The 20,756-nt window shown below is 48.5% G+C and overlaps 1 protein-coding gene across 1 annotated transcript in view; it reads left to right on the top strand.

The window, feature by feature from the left end:
• The first annotated feature begins 351 nt into the window (after nucleotides 1–351).
• LOC116975639 overlaps nucleotides 352–20,756 on the top strand; it is a 613,100-nt gene continuing 592,695 nt past the window's right edge. Inside the window, exons 1-7 of the mRNA XM_033024967.1 lie at nucleotides 352–513; nucleotides 746–795; nucleotides 9,953–10,097; nucleotides 10,645–10,721; nucleotides 11,782–11,961; nucleotides 18,572–18,713; nucleotides 19,020–19,096. Of these exons, the coding sequence (XP_032880858.1) occupies nucleotides 747–795; nucleotides 9,953–10,097; nucleotides 10,645–10,721; nucleotides 11,782–11,961; nucleotides 18,572–18,713; nucleotides 19,020–19,096 (670 nt within the window). The 5' untranslated portion in view covers nucleotides 352–513; nucleotide 746. The remainder of the gene's footprint in view (nucleotides 514–745; nucleotides 796–9,952; nucleotides 10,098–10,644; nucleotides 10,722–11,781; nucleotides 11,962–18,571; nucleotides 18,714–19,019; nucleotides 19,097–20,756) is intronic.

Genomic DNA, 20,756 nt, shown 5'->3' with positions numbered 1-20,756 from the left:
GGCCACACCCTCTCTAGCCCGCACTGTCCATTCCTGTTCCAATACATAGTCCACTGGCAGCGTTTATACTAGGACTACTCCCTCTGTTTACACATGTCCATTACTGTTCCAGTATGGTTCTCTGTGTAATAATGGTCAGCTGGTCATGTGGCAGATTTATACAGTGTATTTCCTCTCTAATACATTTGCCTGTTACAATTGCAGCCTCCTGCTCAGTGCTGACCCATTACTGATTCTGCGGTTGTTAGAGGAAGTTGACTGGAAAGAATGGACTTTTCATTCCACAGACCCAGAATAGATGTTGGTTTGTCTGCTTTGCATGTTTTCTCCAACCATACATCAACTGCACTGTTATCCAGCCCAGCAGTTATTCACTCGTGAAGCGGATGTGGAAGGTAGTCGGTGAGCTGTCGCCGAGCCTGTCGCCATTCACGGTAGAGTCCCCGGGACTGAGGAGGTTGCAGGTGGTCTCATCTCCCTCCATCCCAGGCAGCAACACCTGTGCAGATTCAGGTAACAAGACATCACCACTTGATCAATCTCAGAATGTTACCTTCTGCTGTTCATTGATTGTAATTGATTTTCCTGTACAACGCTGAGAGGGAGATCTCACGTCTGTCTGTAGATCTCCCTGTCAGGGAGTGATGTGTTTCACAAACTATCAATTACTGTCCCAGTTTACAACTTGCACAAGACCCCAGGCCCTCATTTCTCTCTGATTGTAATTCCGTGCTTTCCTTTGCAGAATGTCACCTGGTGAAATGAGGGTTGTGTTACTGATCCTGGCTTCTCTGAGTGAGTAATTTCCAACAGGGGTGAACTGCATGTTGTGTACAACAAGTAGAATTGGGTTTTATTTATTGTCTGTAGAGGAACTATAGTAATGTATCTATTCTGTGAAAATGGAGCATGACCAATTAAAATTTGATTCCGAATATTAATACAGGGATAAAAACTACAGGCAGCAAGTTTGAAAAGGCACCAATATCAATGGGAGGGAGCAGGAAGCTTTGTTTTCCACTTATTTAACTGACTTGAATACATTTTATTAGCTAAGTATGTATACATACAAGGAATTAGCCTTGGTGTTTTGCTCGCTAGGATAACAACATGATATACAGTAGACAATTACAAATAAACTGTTATAATTTAAACATGTGAAGAATAAAATAAAATACCAGAGCAAAAGGAGGCTACAGAATTTTGGCTGTTGAGTAGAGCTACTGCTCGTGGGAAAAAGCTCTTTGTATGTCTAGATGTGGCGGCTTTGACAACCGGAGTCGCCTTCCAGAGGGAAGTGATTCAAAGAGTTTGTGGCCAGGGTGAGAGGGGTCAGAGATGATCTTACCCGCTCGCTTCCTGGCCCTTGCAGTGTACAGTTCATTAATGGAGGGAAGGTTGCAGCCAATAACCTTCTCTGCTGATCGGACGATTCGCTGCAGCCTCCAGGTGTCGTGCTTGGTGGCTGAGCCAAACCAGACCATGATGGAGAAGGTGAGGACAGACTCTACGATGGCCGTTTAGAATTGGACCATCATTGTCTGTGGCAGATTGTGCTTCCTCAGCTGCCGCAGGAAGTACATCCTCTGGTGTGCCTTTTTGACTGTGGAGTCGATGGTGGCCGCCCATTTAAGGTCCTTGGAGATGATGGTTCCCAGGAACTTATTTAAGATGTGACTGTGGTGTTGTTGATGGTGAGTGGGGGGAGGAGAGGGGGAATTCTCCTAACGTCTGAAGCAACTTCTCTGCCAATCTCTCTATTTTGTATATGTGTGGCTGTTCCAATTAAAGATTCTACGACTGATATCCCTATTCCTTCACATTCACCACCTTAACGTCACTGCTGATACCACTGCCCTCTTCTGTCAATGAGGCGACATGGTGGCACAGTGGTAGAGTTGCTGCTTTATAGCTCCAGAGACCTGGGTTCGATCCTGACTGTGGGTGCTGTGTGTATGGAATTTGTACGTTCTTCCCGTGACCTGCATGGGTTTTCTCCAGGTGCTTTTGTGTCCTCCCACACACCGAACATATAGGTTTGCAGGCTAATTGGCTTGGTATAAGTGTAAATTGTCCCTTGTGTGTAGGATAGTGTTAGTGTGCAGGGATCACTGGTCAGTGTGGAATCCGTGGGCTGAAGGGCCTGTTTCCATGCTGTATCTCTAAACTAAACTAAACTTAAAGAGAGGTTTGTTTGGAACTGGACGCTGCCTCCAAATACAGGCTGTTGTCTGGTCAGCGACACAGCTCTCTATTTCCCTTCCAATTCTCATTCTCCACACGATACACAACATCATATGTGCTTTTGTTACTTATATATGTCAGTTTTCTTCACCCAAGTGGCTCCCTTGCTGCCCTTGTAAAGCTAACATCCTCTGCACCACCTCATCTACTTTATCAGCTCGAGATATCTGTCCTAAATCTCTAATGTTTGCCTGTGCCCACCCCGTGCTCTCCTTGAGATCTGTGTGTATCTAGGATTAGAGGCTCCACTTCTTTAATGGGAACATGTTTGTTCCAAGACTTCACTCTGTTCTCTAAGATCGAGTCTCCCTGCTCTGTATTGCCTGCAAGATGCTGCTGTAAATTGAGTGGTGACAGAGTGGGAATGTAAAGGACAAGGGAGCATAGTTTTAATTTGAGACGGGCAAGATTTACAGATGATATGCAGGGCAAGTTTTTTTTCACACAGAGGCTGGTGGGTGTCTGGAACACACTGCAGAGGGTGGAGGCAGATATGACAGTCGTGTTCAAGAAGCTTTTAGATGCACGTGGATAGGCAAGGAATGGAGGTATATAGGTCACGTGCAGACAGAGATGATTAGCCAAACTTGGCATTATAATCAACACAGACATTGTGGGCCGAAGGGCCTGTTTCTGTGCTGTACTGTTTTATTTCTATATTTTCTGAGTGAAATCCAATACTCCCTCTTCTCTCCCCTTCCCTCCAGTGGTATCGCAGTTGGTGAAAATGCTGTTGAAATTCCCAATAATCTGCGCCTGTGTATTTTTGAATTTGAGGTCTCCTCTGAAACCTGTATTTGACAAAGCTCAGTTGCTACTCCTCCCAACACTGTGACACGACCACTGTCATTAATCCACAGCTATCTGTTACCCCAGTTCATTGTCTTTATTGCCAGAGTAGAGTTAGAGAGGGGTACGGTACAGGAACAGGCCCTTCACCCATCTTGTTCATGCTCATCAAGTGAGTATCGTGGCCGAGTCCCATTAATCTGCATTTGGCCCAAAGCCCTCTTAAGCTCTTCCAACTCGTATGTCTGTCTAAATGTCTTTTTGTATCCCCTTCCATAGCTTCCACTGGCAGCTCATTCCAGATACTGACTACCCTCTGACTGAAATGGTTGCCTCTGAGTCCCTCTTAAATCTCCCCCCTCTCATCTTAAGACAACTGTATTGTAGGGGTAAACATAGTGAGGGCTAATAACTAGTAAATAGTGAAGTAGATTGTGCGAATGTGGTGTTAGGGAACCACAGCCAAAGTTATAAAAGTAGAGACATGGAACAGAGCAGTGACGACACCTTTGTTTCAGGAACATCATTGATTATGTTACAGTGTGCACCCATCGTTGTAACAGAAAGTAGAATCTAATCTCAATTTGTGGATAATCTATTTATTCTGTAATTCTTGTTTGTTACTGTAGGGGGGGGGGGTGATTGTGTGCTATTTCTGTATCTGGCCTTACTCAGAGAAGCAGATAAAACAAAATAAAACAGCTCATAGATCAGTGGTGAGTGTGGAACAAGTTGTTTTATTGAAGGCCTTTACAGTAAAACTGAGAGAACCCAGAGTGTTTCAATGATTCACAGTATCGACAGCATTTTTATAGTCTCAGGACACAGTGGTTACTTGTGGATTTGACATGTCATCATTGAACAATGTCTTGAATCTTTCATCTTTGTCTGTCCCTAAGGTTATCTCTAAGCTTGTTTCCTGTTATTTATGGTACCACAGATATCATTGTCCCTGGATGGAGAATTGATGGGGTCAGTTAAAAGGCCATGAATAGCTGGTTTCAGTGATAAAGACCATCTGTAATCTCAATGGTAGACAAAAGTGCTGGAGAAACTCAGCGGGTGAGGCAGCATCTATGGAGCGAAGGAAATAGGCAAAGTTTCGGGCCAAAACCTTCCTTCTGTAATCTCAATGTTGTAATGGAGAAGAGCCTAAATAGCACTGTGAACATCTATCCCCCCTCAATAGATAAGAAAACCTGCATTTCAGCATAGTGTATTCTAGAGTCATAGAGTGATACAGTGTGGAAACAGGCCCTTCGACCCAACTTTCCCACACCGGCCAACATGTCCCAGCTACAATAGTCCCTCTGTCGGCGTTTGGTCCATATACCTCCAGACTTGTCCTATATATGTCCCTGTCCAAATGTCTCTTAAACTTTGCAATAGTACCTGCCCATAGAAACATAGAAACATAGAAAATAGGTGCAGGAGTAGGCCATTCGGCCCTTCGAGCCTGCACCGCCATTCAACATGATCATGGCTGATCATCCAACTCAGTATCCTGTACCTGCCTTCTCTCCATACCCCCTGATCCCTTTAGCCACAAGGGCCACATCTAACTCCCTCTTAAATATAGCCAATGAACTGGCCTCAACTACCTTCTGCGGCAGAGAATTCCAGAGATTCACCACTCTCTGTGTGAAAAAAGTTTTCCTCATCTCGGTCCTAAAAGATTTCCCCCTTATCCTTAAACTGTGACCCCTTGTTCTGGACTTCCACAACATCGGGAACAATCTTCCTGCATCTAGCCTGTCCAACCCCTTAAGAATTTTGTAAGTTTCTATAAGATCCCCCCTCAATCTTCTAAATTCTAGCGAGTACAAACCGAGTCTATCCAGTCTTTCTTCATATGAAAGTCCTGGCATCCCAGGAATCAGTCTGGTGAACCTTCTCTGTACTCCCTCTATGGCAAGAATGTCTTTCCTCAGATTAGGAGACCAAAACTGTACGCAATACTCCATGTGTGGTCTCACCAAGACCCTGTACAACTGCAGTAGAACCTCCCTGCTCCTATACTCAAATCATGTTAGATGTCCCAAAATGCAACAACTCACATTTCTCTGCATTAAATTCCATCAACCATTCCTCAACCCATCTGGTCAACTGATCAAGATCCTGCTGCAGTTTTAGATATCCATCTTCACTGTCTACAATATCATCCATTTTTGTATCATCTACAAACTTGCTAATCTTGCCCTGTATATTTTCATCCAAATCATTGATGTAGATGACAAACAGTAACGGACCCAGCACCGGACCCTGAGGCACACCACTAGTCACAGGCCACCAGTCCGAGAAGTAACCTTTCACAATCACCCTCTGATTCTATCATAAAATAAATTTTCTATCCATTCAGCTATCTCTCCTTGGATCCCATGCGATCTAACCTTCCAGAGCAGCCTCCCATGTGGAACCTTGTCGAACGCCTTACTGAATTCCATATAGAACATCCACAGCTCTGCACTCAGCAACTTTATTGGTCACGTCTTCAAAAATCTCAATTAGATTTGTGAGACACGACCTCCCACGTACAAAACCATGCTGACTCTCCCTATTCAGCCTTGACCATCTAAATGCCTGTATATCCGATCCCTCAGATTAGTCCCTAGTAACTTTCCAACTACAGATGTTAAGCTCCCTGGCCTATAGTTTTGAACCTTTCACTGCAGCCTTTCTTGAATAGAGGCGCAACATTTGCCTCCCTTCAGTCTTCCAGCACCTCTCCTGTATTTAATGATGACTTATAAATTTCAACCAGGGCTTCTGCAATTTCCTCACTAGTTTCCCACAGTGTTCGCAGATATACCTGATCCATCCCGGGAGATTTATCTATCTTCTTACACATCAGGACCTTCAGCACCTCTTCCACCATAATACTGGATGTTCACAAGACACTTCCATTAGAAACATAGAAACATAGAAACATAGAAATTAGGTGCAGGAGTAGGCCATTCGGCCCTTCGAGCCTGCACCGCCATTCAATATGATCATGGCTGATCATCCAACTCAGTATCCCGTACCTGCCTTCTCTCCATACCCTCTGATCCCCTTAGCCACAAGGGCCACATCTAACTCCCTCTTAAATATAGCCAATGAACTGGCCTCGACTACCCTCTGTGGCAGGGAGTTCCAGAGATTCACCACTCTCTGTGTGAAAAAAGTTCTTCTCATCTCGGTTTTAAAGGATTTCCCCCTTATCCTTAAGCTGTGACCCCTTGTCCTGGACTTCCCCAACATCGGGAGCAATCTTCCTGCATCTAGCCTGTCCAACCCCTTAAGAATTTTATAAGTTTCTATAAGATCCCCTCTCAATCTCCTAAATTCTAGAGAGTATAAACCAAGTCTATCCAGTCTTTCTTCATAAGACAGTCCTGACATCCCAGGAATCAGTCTGGTGAACCTTCTCTGCACTCCCTCTATGGCAATAATGTCCTTCCTCAGATTTGGAGACCAAAACTGTACGCAATACTCCAGGTGTGGTCTCACCAAGACCCTGTACAACTGCAGTAGAACCTCCCTGCTCATATACTCAAATCCTTTTGCTATGAAAGCTAACATACCATTCGCTTTCTTCACTGCCTGCTGCACCTGCATGCCTACTTTCAATGACTGGTGTACCATGACACCCAGGTCTCGCTGCATCTCCCCTTTTCCTAGTCGGCCACCATTTAGATAATAGTCTGCTTTCCTGTTTTTGCCACCAAAATGGATAACCTCACATTTATCCACATTATACTGCATCTGCCAAACATTTGCCCACTCACCCAGCCTATCCAAGTCACCTTGCAGTCTCCTAGCATCCTCCTCACAGCTAACACTGCCCTCCAGCTTAGTGTCATCCGCAAACATGGAGATATTGCCTTCAATTCCCTCATCCAGATCATTAATATCTAATATCCATTGACTGCCTCAAGTTCCACAATCCTCTTGTCTTTCTCCACAGTACAAATAGAGAAACAATACTCATTGAGGACGTTGCCCATCTCATGTGGCTCCACAGAGTTGACCAATTTATAACCATATAACCATATAACAATTACAGCACGGAAACAGGCCATCTCGGCCCTTCAAGTCCGTGCCGAATACTTATTTGCCCCTAGTCCCATCTACCTGCACTCAGACCATAACCCTCCATTCCTTTCCCGTCCATATAACTATCCAATTTATTTTTAAATGATAAAATCGAACCTGCCTCCACCACTTCCACTGGAAGCTCATTCCACACCGCTACCACTCTCTGAGTAAAGAAGATCCCCCTCATGTTACCCCAAAACTTCTGTCCCTTAATTCTGAAGTCATGTCCTCTTGTTTGAATCTTCCCTACTCTCAATGGGAAAAGCTTATCCACGTCAACTCTGTCTATCCCTCTCATCATTTTAAAGACCTCTATCAAGTCCCTCCTTAACCTTCTGCGCTCCAAAAAATAAAGACCTAACTTGTTCAACCTTTTTCTGTAACTTAGTTGCTGAAACCCAGGCAACATTCTAATAAATCTCCTCTATACTCTCTAGTTTGTCGACATCCTTCCTTGATGTGTTATATGGACCTGTGTCTGAAATAAAGCTTTAATAATAATAATAATAATAATAATATAATTAGGCGACCAAAATTGTACACCATACTCCAGAATTGGCCTCACCAATGCCTTGTACAATTTTAACATTACATCCCAACTTCTATACTCAATGCTCTGATTTATAAAGGCCAGCACACCAAAAGCTTTCTTTACTACCCTATCTACATGAGATTCCACCTTCAGGGAACTATGCACAGTTATTCCCAGATCCTTCTGTTCAACTGCATTCCTCAATTCGCTACCATTTACCATGTACGTCCTATTTTGATTTGTCCTGCCAAGATGAGAAAAACATTTTCCACACAGAGAGTGGTGAATCTCTGGAACTCTCTGCCACAGAAGGTAGTTAAGGCCAGTTCATTGGCTATATTTAAGAGGGAGTTAGATGTGGCCCTTGTGGCTAAAGGGATCAGGGGGTATGGTGAGAAGGCAGGTACAGGATACTGAGTTGGATGATCAGCCATGATCATATTGAATGGCGGTGCAGGCTCAAAGGGCCGAATGGCCTACTCCTTCACCAATTTTCTATGTTTCTATGTGGCACCTCACACTTATCAGCATTAAACTCCATCTGCCATCTTTCAGCCCACTCTTCCAAATGGCCTAAATCGCTCTGTAGACTTTGAAAATCTACTTCATTATCCACAACACATCTTAGTATCATCTGGATACTTACTAATCCAATTTACCACACTATCATCCAGATCATTGATGTATATGACAAACAACAGTGGACCCAACACAGATCCCTGTGGCACCCCACTAGTCACCTGCCTCCAACCTGACAAACAGCCATCCACCATTACTCTCTGGTATCTCCCATTCAGCCACTGTTGAATCCATCTTGCTACTCCACTATTAATACCCAACAATTGAACCTTCTTAACCAACCTTCCGTGAGGAACCTTGTCAAAGGCCTTACTGAAGTCCATATAGACAACATCCACTGCTTTACCTCAATTTCCCTAGTAACCTCTTCAAAAAATTCAAGAAGATTAGTCAACCATGTCTCATGATTCATGAAATGTCCCACTCTCTCTCTAGTTACCCTTTTTCCCTTTATGTACTTGGAATTATCCTTAATGCTCTCCGCCAGAGCTATCTCCTGCCCACCTTTTGCCATTCTGATTTCCTTCTTTAGTTTGCTTCATAGTTCCCAAACCTCCTCCCGGATACACTGGATCCCAGCTGCGTCTCCCTGTCCCAAGCTTCCTTCTTATTCTAGACCAATACCTCAATTTTCCTCATCATCCAGGCTTCTTTACATTTGCCTGCCTTGCCCTTCAATCTAACAGGGTTGTGCATGTCTGATCTCTTGTCAGCTCACTTTAAAACCATCCCACTTTCCCCATGTTCCTTTTCCTTCAAACAACCTACTCCAATAAACGTGCAAATCTCTCTCTCATACCCTCAATGTTTGGCCTTACTCCAAGTTGGGAATTTAGCTCATGTTAAGGCCCCTCGGTTTAGAATTATCTACCTGGGTAAAAGACTGTGAGTGTTGTCCATGCCCCTCATGCTCTTGTACCCCTCAATGAGGTCACTCCTCCTTCAAAGCAAAAAGTCCCAGACTATCCATCCTTTCCCTATAACTCAGTCCTCAAGTCCAGGTAACATTCTGGTGAATCTAATAGTGTATCTGGGACATGTTGGCTGATGTGGGCAGTTTGGGTTGAAGATCCTGTTTCCACACTATATGTATGACTCTGGGGCTCTGTAAAGAGAATTGAACAGCTTGTGTGACAGAGTTGTAGGGCTGAAGGGAACTAATGAGGGAGGAATGGAAATGATGGGGTTCCTGCACCAGGAGATGGCATGATCAAGATGGGCCCATTGGTCTCCCCCCCCTGTTCCCTTTTCAATATAACGTGGAAGGGCAGTGAAAGATGGAGGAATCATTTGTATGTTCATTTGGGTGACCTCTCTACTGGTTAGAGGGTATAACTTGTAATGTTGGTGATCCAAGGAGAAAGTTCTTCCACACAGAGAATGATGAATGTGCAGCCAGAGAGGGTGGTAGAATCAGAACCCAATCACAGTAATTAAGATGCATTTACACAGCTATGTGAATAGGTGAGGCACAGGAGGATATGGACCTATAGTAGTCGTTTGTTATTAGTCCACATGGTCAAACGGCTGGAATGAAATATTACGTGACAATATCAAACATAAACCTAAACCTGGATATGATAGTTGTAGGATTTGTTTCTGATCTCTCTATCACTGACTCTAACTCGGAGGTTGCTGGTGGTCCTGGGGTGTTGGATGTGGTTGGGGGAACCAGTCTGAGTGAACTTTGCTCAGTTTGACTTTAACATTGATCATCATCCTGTTCCTCAGTCGCAGACTCCACAGCCAGTGATCCGTGTGTAACCCACACTGTCCTGGATCAGCCCTGGAGGAACTCGGGTTGTCATAGAACTCGGTGCAGCAGCCGATGGATGGATGATGGAAATCTGACGGAAGGGTGGTACAGATTTAGCAGGTAAACTGATCGCACTCTAGTAAGTGAGGGTGAATGTGACGCAGTTAGTGCTGATGCTTGCTTCTCCGAGGAGCCCAATTCGATCCTGACATTGGGCGATGTCTGTGTGGAATTTGTACGGTCTGTCCTGGGTGGGGTTCCCCTGGTGCTCCAGTTTCCAAAATATGTGCTGGTAGCTGGCAAAAGATTCAAAGCAAGGTTCACGGTCATGTGAGGGAATAAGTTGCAGTGTTACAGGGAAAATAGGAGAAGGGGCAGAGGGCTGAAGGCCAGTATGATCATGATGGGCAGAATGGCAACCTACTGTTATATATTAAGTAACTGAAAGAGAATAAGGCATGTTAGATTGATAGTATCAGCCCTCATTGTGGAACAGGGAGTGGAATACAGAGAAAGGAAACTCACAATCTGCAGGCAGGGAAGAGAGACTTTGGAAAGGGCAAGAAATGGGTTCCTGGGACTGGACCAATGTAGCAGTGCGATGGTATAGACCCCAGTCACTAATATTTCCCTCAGTCGGGGGCTGACTCTCTGCTTGTTGTTTCAGTTACGACAATGTGAAGATTCTTGAGCATGCAGTTCCATTCTCTCGCTGCTCTGGGTGGAGTCCCGGCTGGTTATCTGGTAGGTGTACAAGTATGTATAACTGATGCACAGTGTTACTTTAGCAAAGGTCAGAGTGATGATCCAGATCTCTACAGCACTACAGATAAAATAGAACAATAAAAATACAATGAATAATGCCCCTGTCCCACTTAGGAAACCAGAACGGAAACCTCTGGAGACTTTGCGCCCACCCAAGGTTTCCGTGCGGTTCCCGGAGGTTGCAGGTGGTTGCCGGAGGTTGCAGGTAGTGGAAGCAGGTAGGGAGACTGACTAAAACCTCCACGAACCGCACGGAAACCTTGGATGGGGCGCAAAGTCTCCAGAGGTTTCCGTTCAGGTTTCCTAAGTGGGACAGCGGCATAATATAACCACAACACGAGGTAACTGTAATAGTACAAACACCAACGTCTGTAGTGCAACCAAAAACACAGTCAATGGAAGATCATGGTTGCTGATGTTAGTGTTGTGTAGTGTTCAAGAGCCTGATAGTTGCTGGGAAGAAGCTGTTCTTGAACCTGGAGGTCGCAGTTTTCAGGCTCCTGCACCTTCTTCCCGATGGTAGCGGCAAGATGAGAGCGTGGCCAGGGTGTGGCCTCATCAACACACTTCATAGTTATAACAAGACTTCTCTGCTTTAAGTTCATCTAATTATCTTTTTGCAAAACCTGACTTTGTTTGTTTAATATTCTGGTTTTACTTTAATAGTTTAGTATATTTTCAATGTTTGTGTCTAAATATGTGTGAAAGTTGAAGACTTTGTGATGTATAACGACCAGTCAGCCTGAAGCTGAGGCAGGTCACGGGTGGGCAATGTGTATCCATTCAGGAGCCCAGTGACCCACAGGGTATCAGGGAGCAGCTGCTGCTGTGGGTGGGGAGGGTGGGGAGGGTGGGTGGGGAGTGCGGGTGGGGAGTGCGGGTGGGGAGTGTGGGTGGGGAGGGTGAGGACAGCAGTTCACCGCTGACTGAGACTGAGACTGACTGGGTCGTGATCACTGTGTTACTGGCTCCAGATTCACATTCCCTGCTGCACTGAGGGACCGGGTACATTTTACAATGTTTATAAACCTCACTGCAGGTTCCCATCCCAGAGTGAGAGACGGGGAGGTGACCAGGACAGTCTGTTTCAACTGGGTTAGAGACAACCCCAATAAACACAACTGCCTCACGCATCAGGAGATCAAAATCAAAAACTGTGGTGATTATTTTGTGTATCGTCTGAAGCCGACACCCGGATATTACAGTGTGTATTGTACAGGTATGTTCCTCTCCATGTTGATACAGTGGGGGTGGGGGTGGGGCTTGTAGGGTGTGAGGGGGGGGGTGTGGGGGGGAGTGGGTGAATTCGGGGACGTCCCGAGTCATCACCCACACACAGGGGTGAATGTTGCAGTCTGTGGTCAGTGACCCCCTCACTCACATCTCCCTCTCCCACCGTCTGATCAAGCTGTTGTATCTGGACCTTGCCTTCCTGGAGTGACCTGTGACCTGTGACCTCCACCCCCACTATGACTGACATGTGACCCGTCTGCAGTCGGGGTCACATACTCCAACTAGAATACCTGGACCAATACCCTGTCCACTCCCACCCCCAGCACTGTTGCCCCCCCCAGCTGGTGAACTGGCCGTGTCTGCCATGGTCCCCCCTCCCCTGGCCCCACATTGAACAGCACAGCCCACACACACACACACACACACACACACACACACACACACACACACACACACACACACACACACACACACACACACACACACACACACACACACACACACACACACACACACACTGTGGTTGAGGGTGACCACTGAAGCTGGGCAGGATGTCCCAGACAGAGAACCTGGCTCGTACCAACCTGCCCCACCACATGACCACGGAGCCCCAATCTGAGCCCCCTACCCCTGCATCCTGATTTGTCTACCCCGGCTCCTTTCATTGTTCCATTGTGAGTGAAAATCCCCCCAGGACAGAGCAGCCCCACCCCCCCCCCCCCCCCCCGGCTATCACCCCCCCCCCCCCCCCGGCTATCACCCCCCCCCCCCCGGCTATCACCCCCCCCCCCCCCCTCCGGCTATCACACCCCCCTCCCCCCCCCCGGCTATCACCCCCCCCTCCCCACCCCCTCACAGCCACCATGACAGAGCGGGGAGAAGCAGGAATGACTGGGGTGGGAGACTAGAACATGGAGCACATTGATGGGTTACAGAGCCTGTAACATTGACCCACAGAATGAGACAACCTGTTTACACCATTCCTACTCTGATCCCATTCTCCCCACATTCCCATCAACTGTCCCCAACTCCAGCACTAATCTAGACACTTGGGGCAATGCACAGTGGCCACACAACATGCTGGTGTTTGGTACACGAGAGGCAAACCAAACAGCTGGAAGAAGCAAGTGGTCACCAGATCGTGCAGCCTCCACATAGACAGCACAAGAAGCTGGGATATGATCAGAGATGTGGAGCTGAGGTCACTGTGTGACAGCAGTCTCACCGGCTGGGTCACTGTGTGACAGCAACCTCACCGTATGGGTCACTGTGTGACAGCAATCTCACCGGCTGGGTCACTGTGTGACAGCAACCTCACTGGCTGGGTCACTGTGTGACAGCGGTCTCACCGGCTGGGTCACTGTGTGACAGCAGTCTCACCGGATGGGTCACTGTGTGACAGCGGTCTCACCGGCTGGGTCACTGCAACTGGGAGGAGGCACAGACCTAACTGTTGGGCAGCAGACTTCCTTCATTGAAAGACATCAGGCTTCAAAAGTGGTTCATTCATTCCCCTGAGGTTGAGGGGAGAAAAGGGAGGGGTTAGGTGGAGTGAAAGGGAGGAGTGTTAGTAAAAGGTGAGAGTGGAGGTGGGACATAGAAACATAGACAATAGGTGCAGGAGTAGAGGCCATTCGGCCCTTCGAGCCTGCACCGCCATTCGATATGATCATGGCTTATCATCCAACTCAGTGTCCTGTACCTGCCTTCTCTCCATACCCCCTGATCCCTTTAGCCACAAGGGCCACATCTAACTCCTTCTTAAATATAGCCAATGAACTGGCCTCAAATACCTTCTGTGGCAGAGAATTCCAGAGATTCACCACTCTCTGTGAAAAATAATTTTCTCATCTCGGTGCTAAATGATTTCCCCCTTATCCTTAAGCTGTAACCCCTTGTTCTGGACTTCCCCAACATCGGGAACCATCTTCCTGCATCTAGCCTGTCCAACCCCTTAAGAATTTTGTAAGTTTCTATAAGATCCCCCCTCAATCTTCCGAATTCTAGCAAGTACAAGCCGAGTTTATCCAGTCTTTCTTCATATGAAAGTCCTGACATCGCAGGAATCAGTCTGGTGAACCTTCTCTGTACTCCCTCTATGGCAAGAATGTCTTTCCTCAGATTAGGAGACCAAAACTGTACGCAATACTCCAGGTGTGGTCTCACCAAGACCCTGTACAACTGCAGTAGAACCTCCCTGCTCTTATACTCAAATCCTTTTGCTATGAATGCTAACATACCATTTGCTTTCTTCACTGCCTGCTGCACCTGCATGCCGACTTTCAATGACTGGTGTACCATGACACCCAGGTCTCGCTGCATCTCCCCTTTTCCTAATCGGCCACCATTCAGATAATAATCTACTTTCCTGTTTTTGCCACCAAAGTCGATAACCGCACATTTATCCACATTATACTGCATCTGCCAAACATTAGCCCACTCACCCAGCCTATCCCTGTCACCTTGCAGCCTCCTAGCATCCTCCTCACAGCTAACACTGCCCCCCAGCTTCGTGTCATCCGCAAACTTGGAGATGTTGCATTCAATTCCCTCGTCCAAATCATTAATATATATCGTAAATAGCTGGGGTCCCAGAACTGAGCCTTGCGGTACCCCACTAGTCACTGTCTGCCATTGTGAAAAGGACCCGTTTACTCCTACTCTTTGCTTCCTGTTTGCCAGCCAGTTCTCTATCCACATCAATACTGAACCCCCAATGCCGTGTGCTTTAAGTTTGTATACTAATCTCTTATGTGGGACCTTGTCGAAAGCCTTCGACCGCACCCCCCTTTTCCCCCCCCCAGAGGAAGAAAAAAGGGGGATAGTTAGCTTGTTTGCGGGGGGAGTAGTTAGCGTGTGTGCGGGGGTGGGTAGTTAGCGTGTTTGCGGGGGGGGGTAGTTAGCGTGTGTGCGGGGGGGTAGTTAGCGTGTGTGAGGTGGGTGTAGTTAGCGTGTGTGCGGGGGGGTAGTTAGGGTGTGTGCGGGGGGGTAGTTAGCGTGTGTGCGGGGGGGGTAGTTAGCGTGTGTGAGGGGGGTAGTTAGCGTGTTTGCGGGGGGGTAGTTAGCGTGTGTGCGGGGGGGGTAGTTAGCGTGTGTGCGCGGGGGGGAGGTAGTTAGCGTGTGTGCGGGGGTGTAGTTAGCGTGTGTGCGGGGGGGTAGTTAGCGTGTTTGCAGGGGGTAGTTAGCGTGTTTGCGGGGGGGTAGTTAGCGTGTTTGCGGGGGGCTAGATAGTGTGTGTGCGGGGGGGGGGTAGTTAGCGTGTGTGCGGGGGGGGTAGTTAGTGTGTGTGCGGGGGGGGTAGTTAGCGTGTGTGGGGGGGGGGTAGTTAATGTGTGTGCGGGGGGGGTAGTTAGCGTGTGTGCGGGGGGGTAGTTAGTGTGTGTGCGGGGGGGGTAGTTAGCGTGTGTGCGGGGGGGGTAGTTAGCGTGTGTGCGGGGGGGGGTAGTTAGTGTGTGTGCGGGGGGGGTAGTTAGCGTGTGTGCGGGGGGGGTAGTTAGCGTGTGTGCGGGGGGGGAGGGTAGTTAGTGTGTTTGTGGGGGGTAGTTAGTGTGTGTGCGGGGGGGGGTAGTTAGCGTGTTTGCGGAGGGGTGGTAGTTAGTGTGTTTGCGGGTGGAGGTAGTTAGCGTGTTTGCGGAGGGGGGGTAGTTAGCGTGTTTGCGGGGGGGCGTAGTTAGCGTGTGTGCGGGGGGGGGGTAGTTAGCGTGTGTGCGGGGGGGTAGTTAGCGTGTGTGGGGGTGTAGTTAGTGTGTGTGGGGGGGGTAGTTAGTGTGTGTGGGGGGGGGTAGTTAGTGTGTGTGCGGGGGGGGTAGTTAGTGTGTGTGGGGGTGTAGTTAGTGTGTGTGGGGGTGGTAGTTAGTGTGTGCGGGGGGGGTAGTTAGTGTGTGTGGGGGGGGGTAGTTAGTGTGTGGGGGTGGTAGTTAGCGTGTGTGGGGGTGGTAGTTAGTGTGTGTGCGGGGGGGGTAGTTAGTGTGTGTGCGGGGGGGGTAGTTAGGTTGTGCGGGGGGGTAGTAGTGGTGTGGGGGGGGGTAGTTAGTGTGTGTGTGGGGGTAGTTAGTGTGTGTGGGGGGGTAGTTAGTGTGGTGGGGGGGGGGGGTATTGGTGTGTGGGGGTGGGGGTGTAGTTAGTGTGTGTGCGGGGGGGGTAGTAGTGTATGTGTGGGGGGTGGTAGTAGTGTGTGTGTGGGGGTGGTAGTTAGTGTGTGCGGGGGGGGTAGTTAGTGTGTGTGGGGGTGGTAGTTAGTGTGTGTGGGGGGGGGTAGTTAGTGTGTGTGGGGGTGTAGTTAGTGTGTGCGGGGGGGGTAGTTAGTGTGTGTGGGGGTGGTAGTTAGTGTGTGTGGGGGTGGTAGTTAGTGTGTGTGGGGGGTGGTAGTTAGTGTGTGGGGGGGGGGAGTAGTGGCGGTGTGGGGGTGGGGGGGGGTGGGGGGGGGGGGTAGTTAGTGTGTGTGGGGGGGGTAGTTAGTGTGTGTGGGGGTGTAGTTAGTGTGTGTGGGGGGGGGGTAGTTAGTGTGTGTGGGGGGGGGGTAGTTAGTGTGTGTGGGGGGGGGGTAGTTAGTGGGTGTGGGGGTGGTGGGTGTGGGTGGTGTGTGTGCGGGGGGTGGGTAGTTAGTGTGTGTGGGGGGGGTCGTTAGGGTCGTGTGTGGGGGGGGTAGTTGTGTGTGTGGGGGGGGGTTAGTGTGTGTGGGGGGTGTTAGTGTGTGTGGGGGGGGGGTTTAGTGTGTGGGGGGGTAGTTTGTGTGTGGGGGGGGTAGTGTGTGTGGGGGGGGGGGGTTAGGGTGTGTGTGGGGGGGGGGTAGTTAGTGTGGTGGGGGGGGGGTAGTAGGGTTGTGTGTGGGGGGGGTAGTTAGTGTGTGTGGGGGGGGGGTAGTTAGGGTGTTGTGTGGGGGGGGGGTCGTTCGTGTGTGTGGGGGGGGGGAGTTACGTGTGTGGGGGTGGTAGTTAGCGTGTGTGGGTGGTAGTTAGCGTGTGTGGTGGGTGGAGTTAGCGGGTGTGGGGGGGGTAGTTAGTGTGTGGGTGTGGTAGTTAGGGGGGTGTGGGGGGGGTTATGTTGTGGGGGGGTGTTAGTGTGTGTGGGGGGGGGTAGTTGTGTTGGGGGGGTTAGGGGTGAGGTAGTGTGTGTGGGTGTGTGTGGGGGGGTGTGTGTGGGGGGGGGTAGTTAGGTGTGTGGTGGGGGGGGGTTAGGTGTGTGGGGGGGTGGTAGTGTGTGTGGGGGGGGGGTAGTTAGTGTGTGTGGGGGGGGTAGTTAGTGGTGTGTGGGGGGTGGTCGGTAGTGTGTGTGGGGGGGTATGTGGTGTGGGTGGGTGTTTTGTGTGTGGGGTGGGGGTGTGTGTGTGTGGGGGGTTAGTGTGGGTTGTGTGGGGGTAGTGTGTGGTGGTGGGGGGTGTGGTGTGTGTGGGGGGGTGTTAGTGGTGTGTGTGGGGGTGTAGTTAGTGTGTGTGCGGGGGGGGTAGTTAGTGTGTGTGGGGGGGGTAGTTAGCGTGTTTGCGGGGGGGGGGGGTAGTTAGTGTGTGGGGGTGGTTAATGTGTATGACACCCCCCCCCCCACAACCGCACGTTGGGGGAACAGACCCAACGGGTCTGCACTTGGTCTAGTTCTCCTTAATTCTACCACAACCAATGAAGAAGCTGCTAAAGCTATTGCCAACCTCTCAGATGCTCAGTAGCTGTACCTCATACAGAATCACTTTAAACTGGGTCCAACATACAAATATTGTGCTTACTATAAGAATGGATGCTGGCGAAGATTTAACCCTGACTAGTTACGAGCATACCCCTGGCTTGTATATAGCGATCATGTGGATGGCATCTTTTGCCTACCTTGTGCCTTGTTTGTGAACAACAGGAAATCACTTATCGTCAAGTTAAGGTAAGTCACATACACATACAAGATGTGCAGTAAAATGAAAGTGGCAATGCCTGCGGTTTGTACAAAACAATGGAACAGGTGCTCCTGAATGTATATTGGCATTTACCACTACCTCTACTAATGCAAGGGCATTCGCTGGCCTTGCCCTGTAAACCAACTCTGGTTCTACAAATCCTGTCATGCCACCCCCCTTTTTGAAAAGCTTTGTACGGGCCTGTCTCTACTAGTTACATCCTCGAAAAATTCTATAAGATTCGTCAGACATGATTTACCTTTCATAAATCCATGCTGACTTTGTCCAATGATTTCACCACTTTCCAAATGTGCTGCTATCCCATCTTTAATAACTGACTCTAGCAGTTTCCCCAATACCGATGTTAGACTAACTGGTCTGTAATTCCCCGTTTTCTCTCTCCCTCCCTTTTTATAAAGTGGGGTTACATTAGCTACCCTAGGGACAGGGGGGCAGGGGGGTTCAGGGGAGAAATGGGTGGCAATATTCAGGCCTGAACATGATGACAGCACATATTAGACACAAGGTGCTGGAGTAATTCACCAGGTCAAGCAGCGTTTCTGGGGAAAATGGATTTGTGACATTTGGGGTCAGGACCTTCCTTCAAAAGGATGATGTGTCACCCATCCATGTTCACCAGAGATGCTCCCTGATCAGAGGCTGTGTGATGACAAGTGGACATTACACTGACACTGACCATCATCTTGTGTCCCACCCACAGACTCCGTACGCAGTGACCCATGTGTAGACCACACCGTCCTGGATCAGCCCTGGAGGAGCACGGATTGTTCCAACACTCAGTGCACAAATGGCCAATGGAAGTCTGATGAAAACCTTGTTGAAGGATGGTACAGATTCAACAGGTAATGTGAGGAAATAATTCCATCAAACTCAGTCAGTGAGGGAGGAGGAGGGGTGAGGACATGATGGAAGATCAGGTTGTCAGTTATCACAGAGGGACAGTGAGTAAAAACTGGGATGTGGAGATCTCATATTCTGTACCGTGAGAGATGGAGAGGATATGGGGCCGGGATTCACCGGGAGATTATCTGGCAGTGGGTGATATTGAAATAGGACGGGATGCGGACAGATTGTCCTCAATTCCTGGTCTCTCTCTCACTGAATAAAAGACCCCAGTTTAGGGGCTGACTCTCTGATTGTTGTTTCAGTTCTGGCGGATGGAAGATTCCTGAGACCAACGTTCCAGCGAATCACTGCTCCGGGATGAGCCCAGGATGGTTAAACGGTAGGATTAGAGTTTGCTACTTTGGGACTTAGCTTTTGTCAGGGAGGGCCAGACTGGTGACTACGATCACATCAGAGGGCCCTCCACATGGACAACGAACACAAACTCCCTGAGAATTTCTCCCCACAGTGTCTCAGACCATGCAGCAGACTTGGATCTTCATGGAGTCAGGTGGCAGAGCTCCAGCTCCGAGTTTCCCAGTATCGGGTTGTTGATTGATCGATCGGCCCACTGTGTAGTGTGCTTGGCACGTTACTGCACTCACAGTTCATTAATTGGATCACATAGAACGACTTGTACAGTGCAAACAAGATGCCCGAACAAAGCCAGGCCCATTTGCCCTCAACTTTTCCTATCCATGCACCAGCCTAAATGTATTTGAAATATTGTTATTCTACCTGCCTAAACTATATCTTCTTCTGGCAGCTCTTCTATCCACCACCCTCTATGTGGAAAATGTTGCCCCTTCGGTTGCTATTAAATCGTTCCCCTCTCACCTTAAACCCGTGTTCTCTTGTTCTTGATTCCCCTTCTCTCTGGGCAAAATAAAGCCCCATTCACCCTACTTATTCCCCCCAGGGTTTTCTACACCTCTGCAAGATCACTCCTCAGCTTCATGTTTCTCCGGCATTTTTGTCTACCTAAGCAGTCTTTCCAGGTGAGGCAGAGGTTCACCTGCATCTCCTCCAACCTCATCTATTGCATCCGCTGTTCTAGGTGTCAACTGCTCTACATCAGGCTTGGCGATCGCTTCGCCCAACACCTCCGCTCAGTTCGCATTAACCAACCTGATCTCCCGGTGGCTCAGCACTTCAACTCCCCCTCCCATTCCCAATCCGACCTTTCTGTCCTGGGCCTCCTCCATGGCCAGAGTGAGTCCCACCGCAAATTGGTCCCACCCACCTCTACCTTACTTCTACCCACCCCACCACCCACATCAGTCTGAAGAAGGGTCTCGACCCGAAACGTCACCTATTCCTTCGCTCCATAGACACTCCTCACCCGTTGAGTTTCACCAGCATATTTGTCTACCCTCAGTCTCATGTGCTCGCTAGTCCCAGTTTAACCAACCTCTCCCTGTAGCTCAGGCCCTTGTCCTGGCAATATCCTCGTTAAGCTTCTCTGTGCCCCTCCCTCCAGCTTGAGGTTCCTAATTCAAAACCTACAAAATAATGAATGAATACACACAATCATTGTTTATAAATTTATATAACATTTCTAGTTTATTTATTTTGAATTTTTAAATGTATTTCTGAATTGTTTGACCATGTTTATTCTGATTAATTTTAAAGATCATTTATTCCCTAATGTATATTTTAGTTGTAATATTTTCCCTTAAATACAATTTAAATAACATATGGATAGCCGCATGGATCGGATAGGTTCAGAGTAATATGGGACTAGCCAAATGGGACTAGCTTAGATGAGGCATGGTGGTCATTGTTGCCGAGATGGGCCAAAGGGTCTGCTTCTGTCCTGTATGACTCTAATTGGGTCTAATTATTCCCTACATAGAAACATAGAAAATAGTTGCAGGAGTAGGCCATTCGGCCCTTCGAGCCTGCACCGCCATTCTATATGATCATGGCTGATCATCCAACTCAGTATCCTGTACCTGCCATATGAAAGTCCTGACATCCCAGGAATCAGTCTGGTGAAC

This window comes from Amblyraja radiata, chromosome 7 (assembly GCF_010909765.2).
Source record: "Amblyraja radiata isolate CabotCenter1 chromosome 7, sAmbRad1.1.pri, whole genome shotgun sequence".
NCBI classification, from domain to species: Eukaryota; Metazoa; Chordata; class Chondrichthyes; order Rajiformes; family Rajidae; genus Amblyraja; species Amblyraja radiata.
The sequence above is the reverse complement of the archived record's forward strand: the minus strand, read 5'-3'. Positions and strand labels throughout refer to the sequence as shown.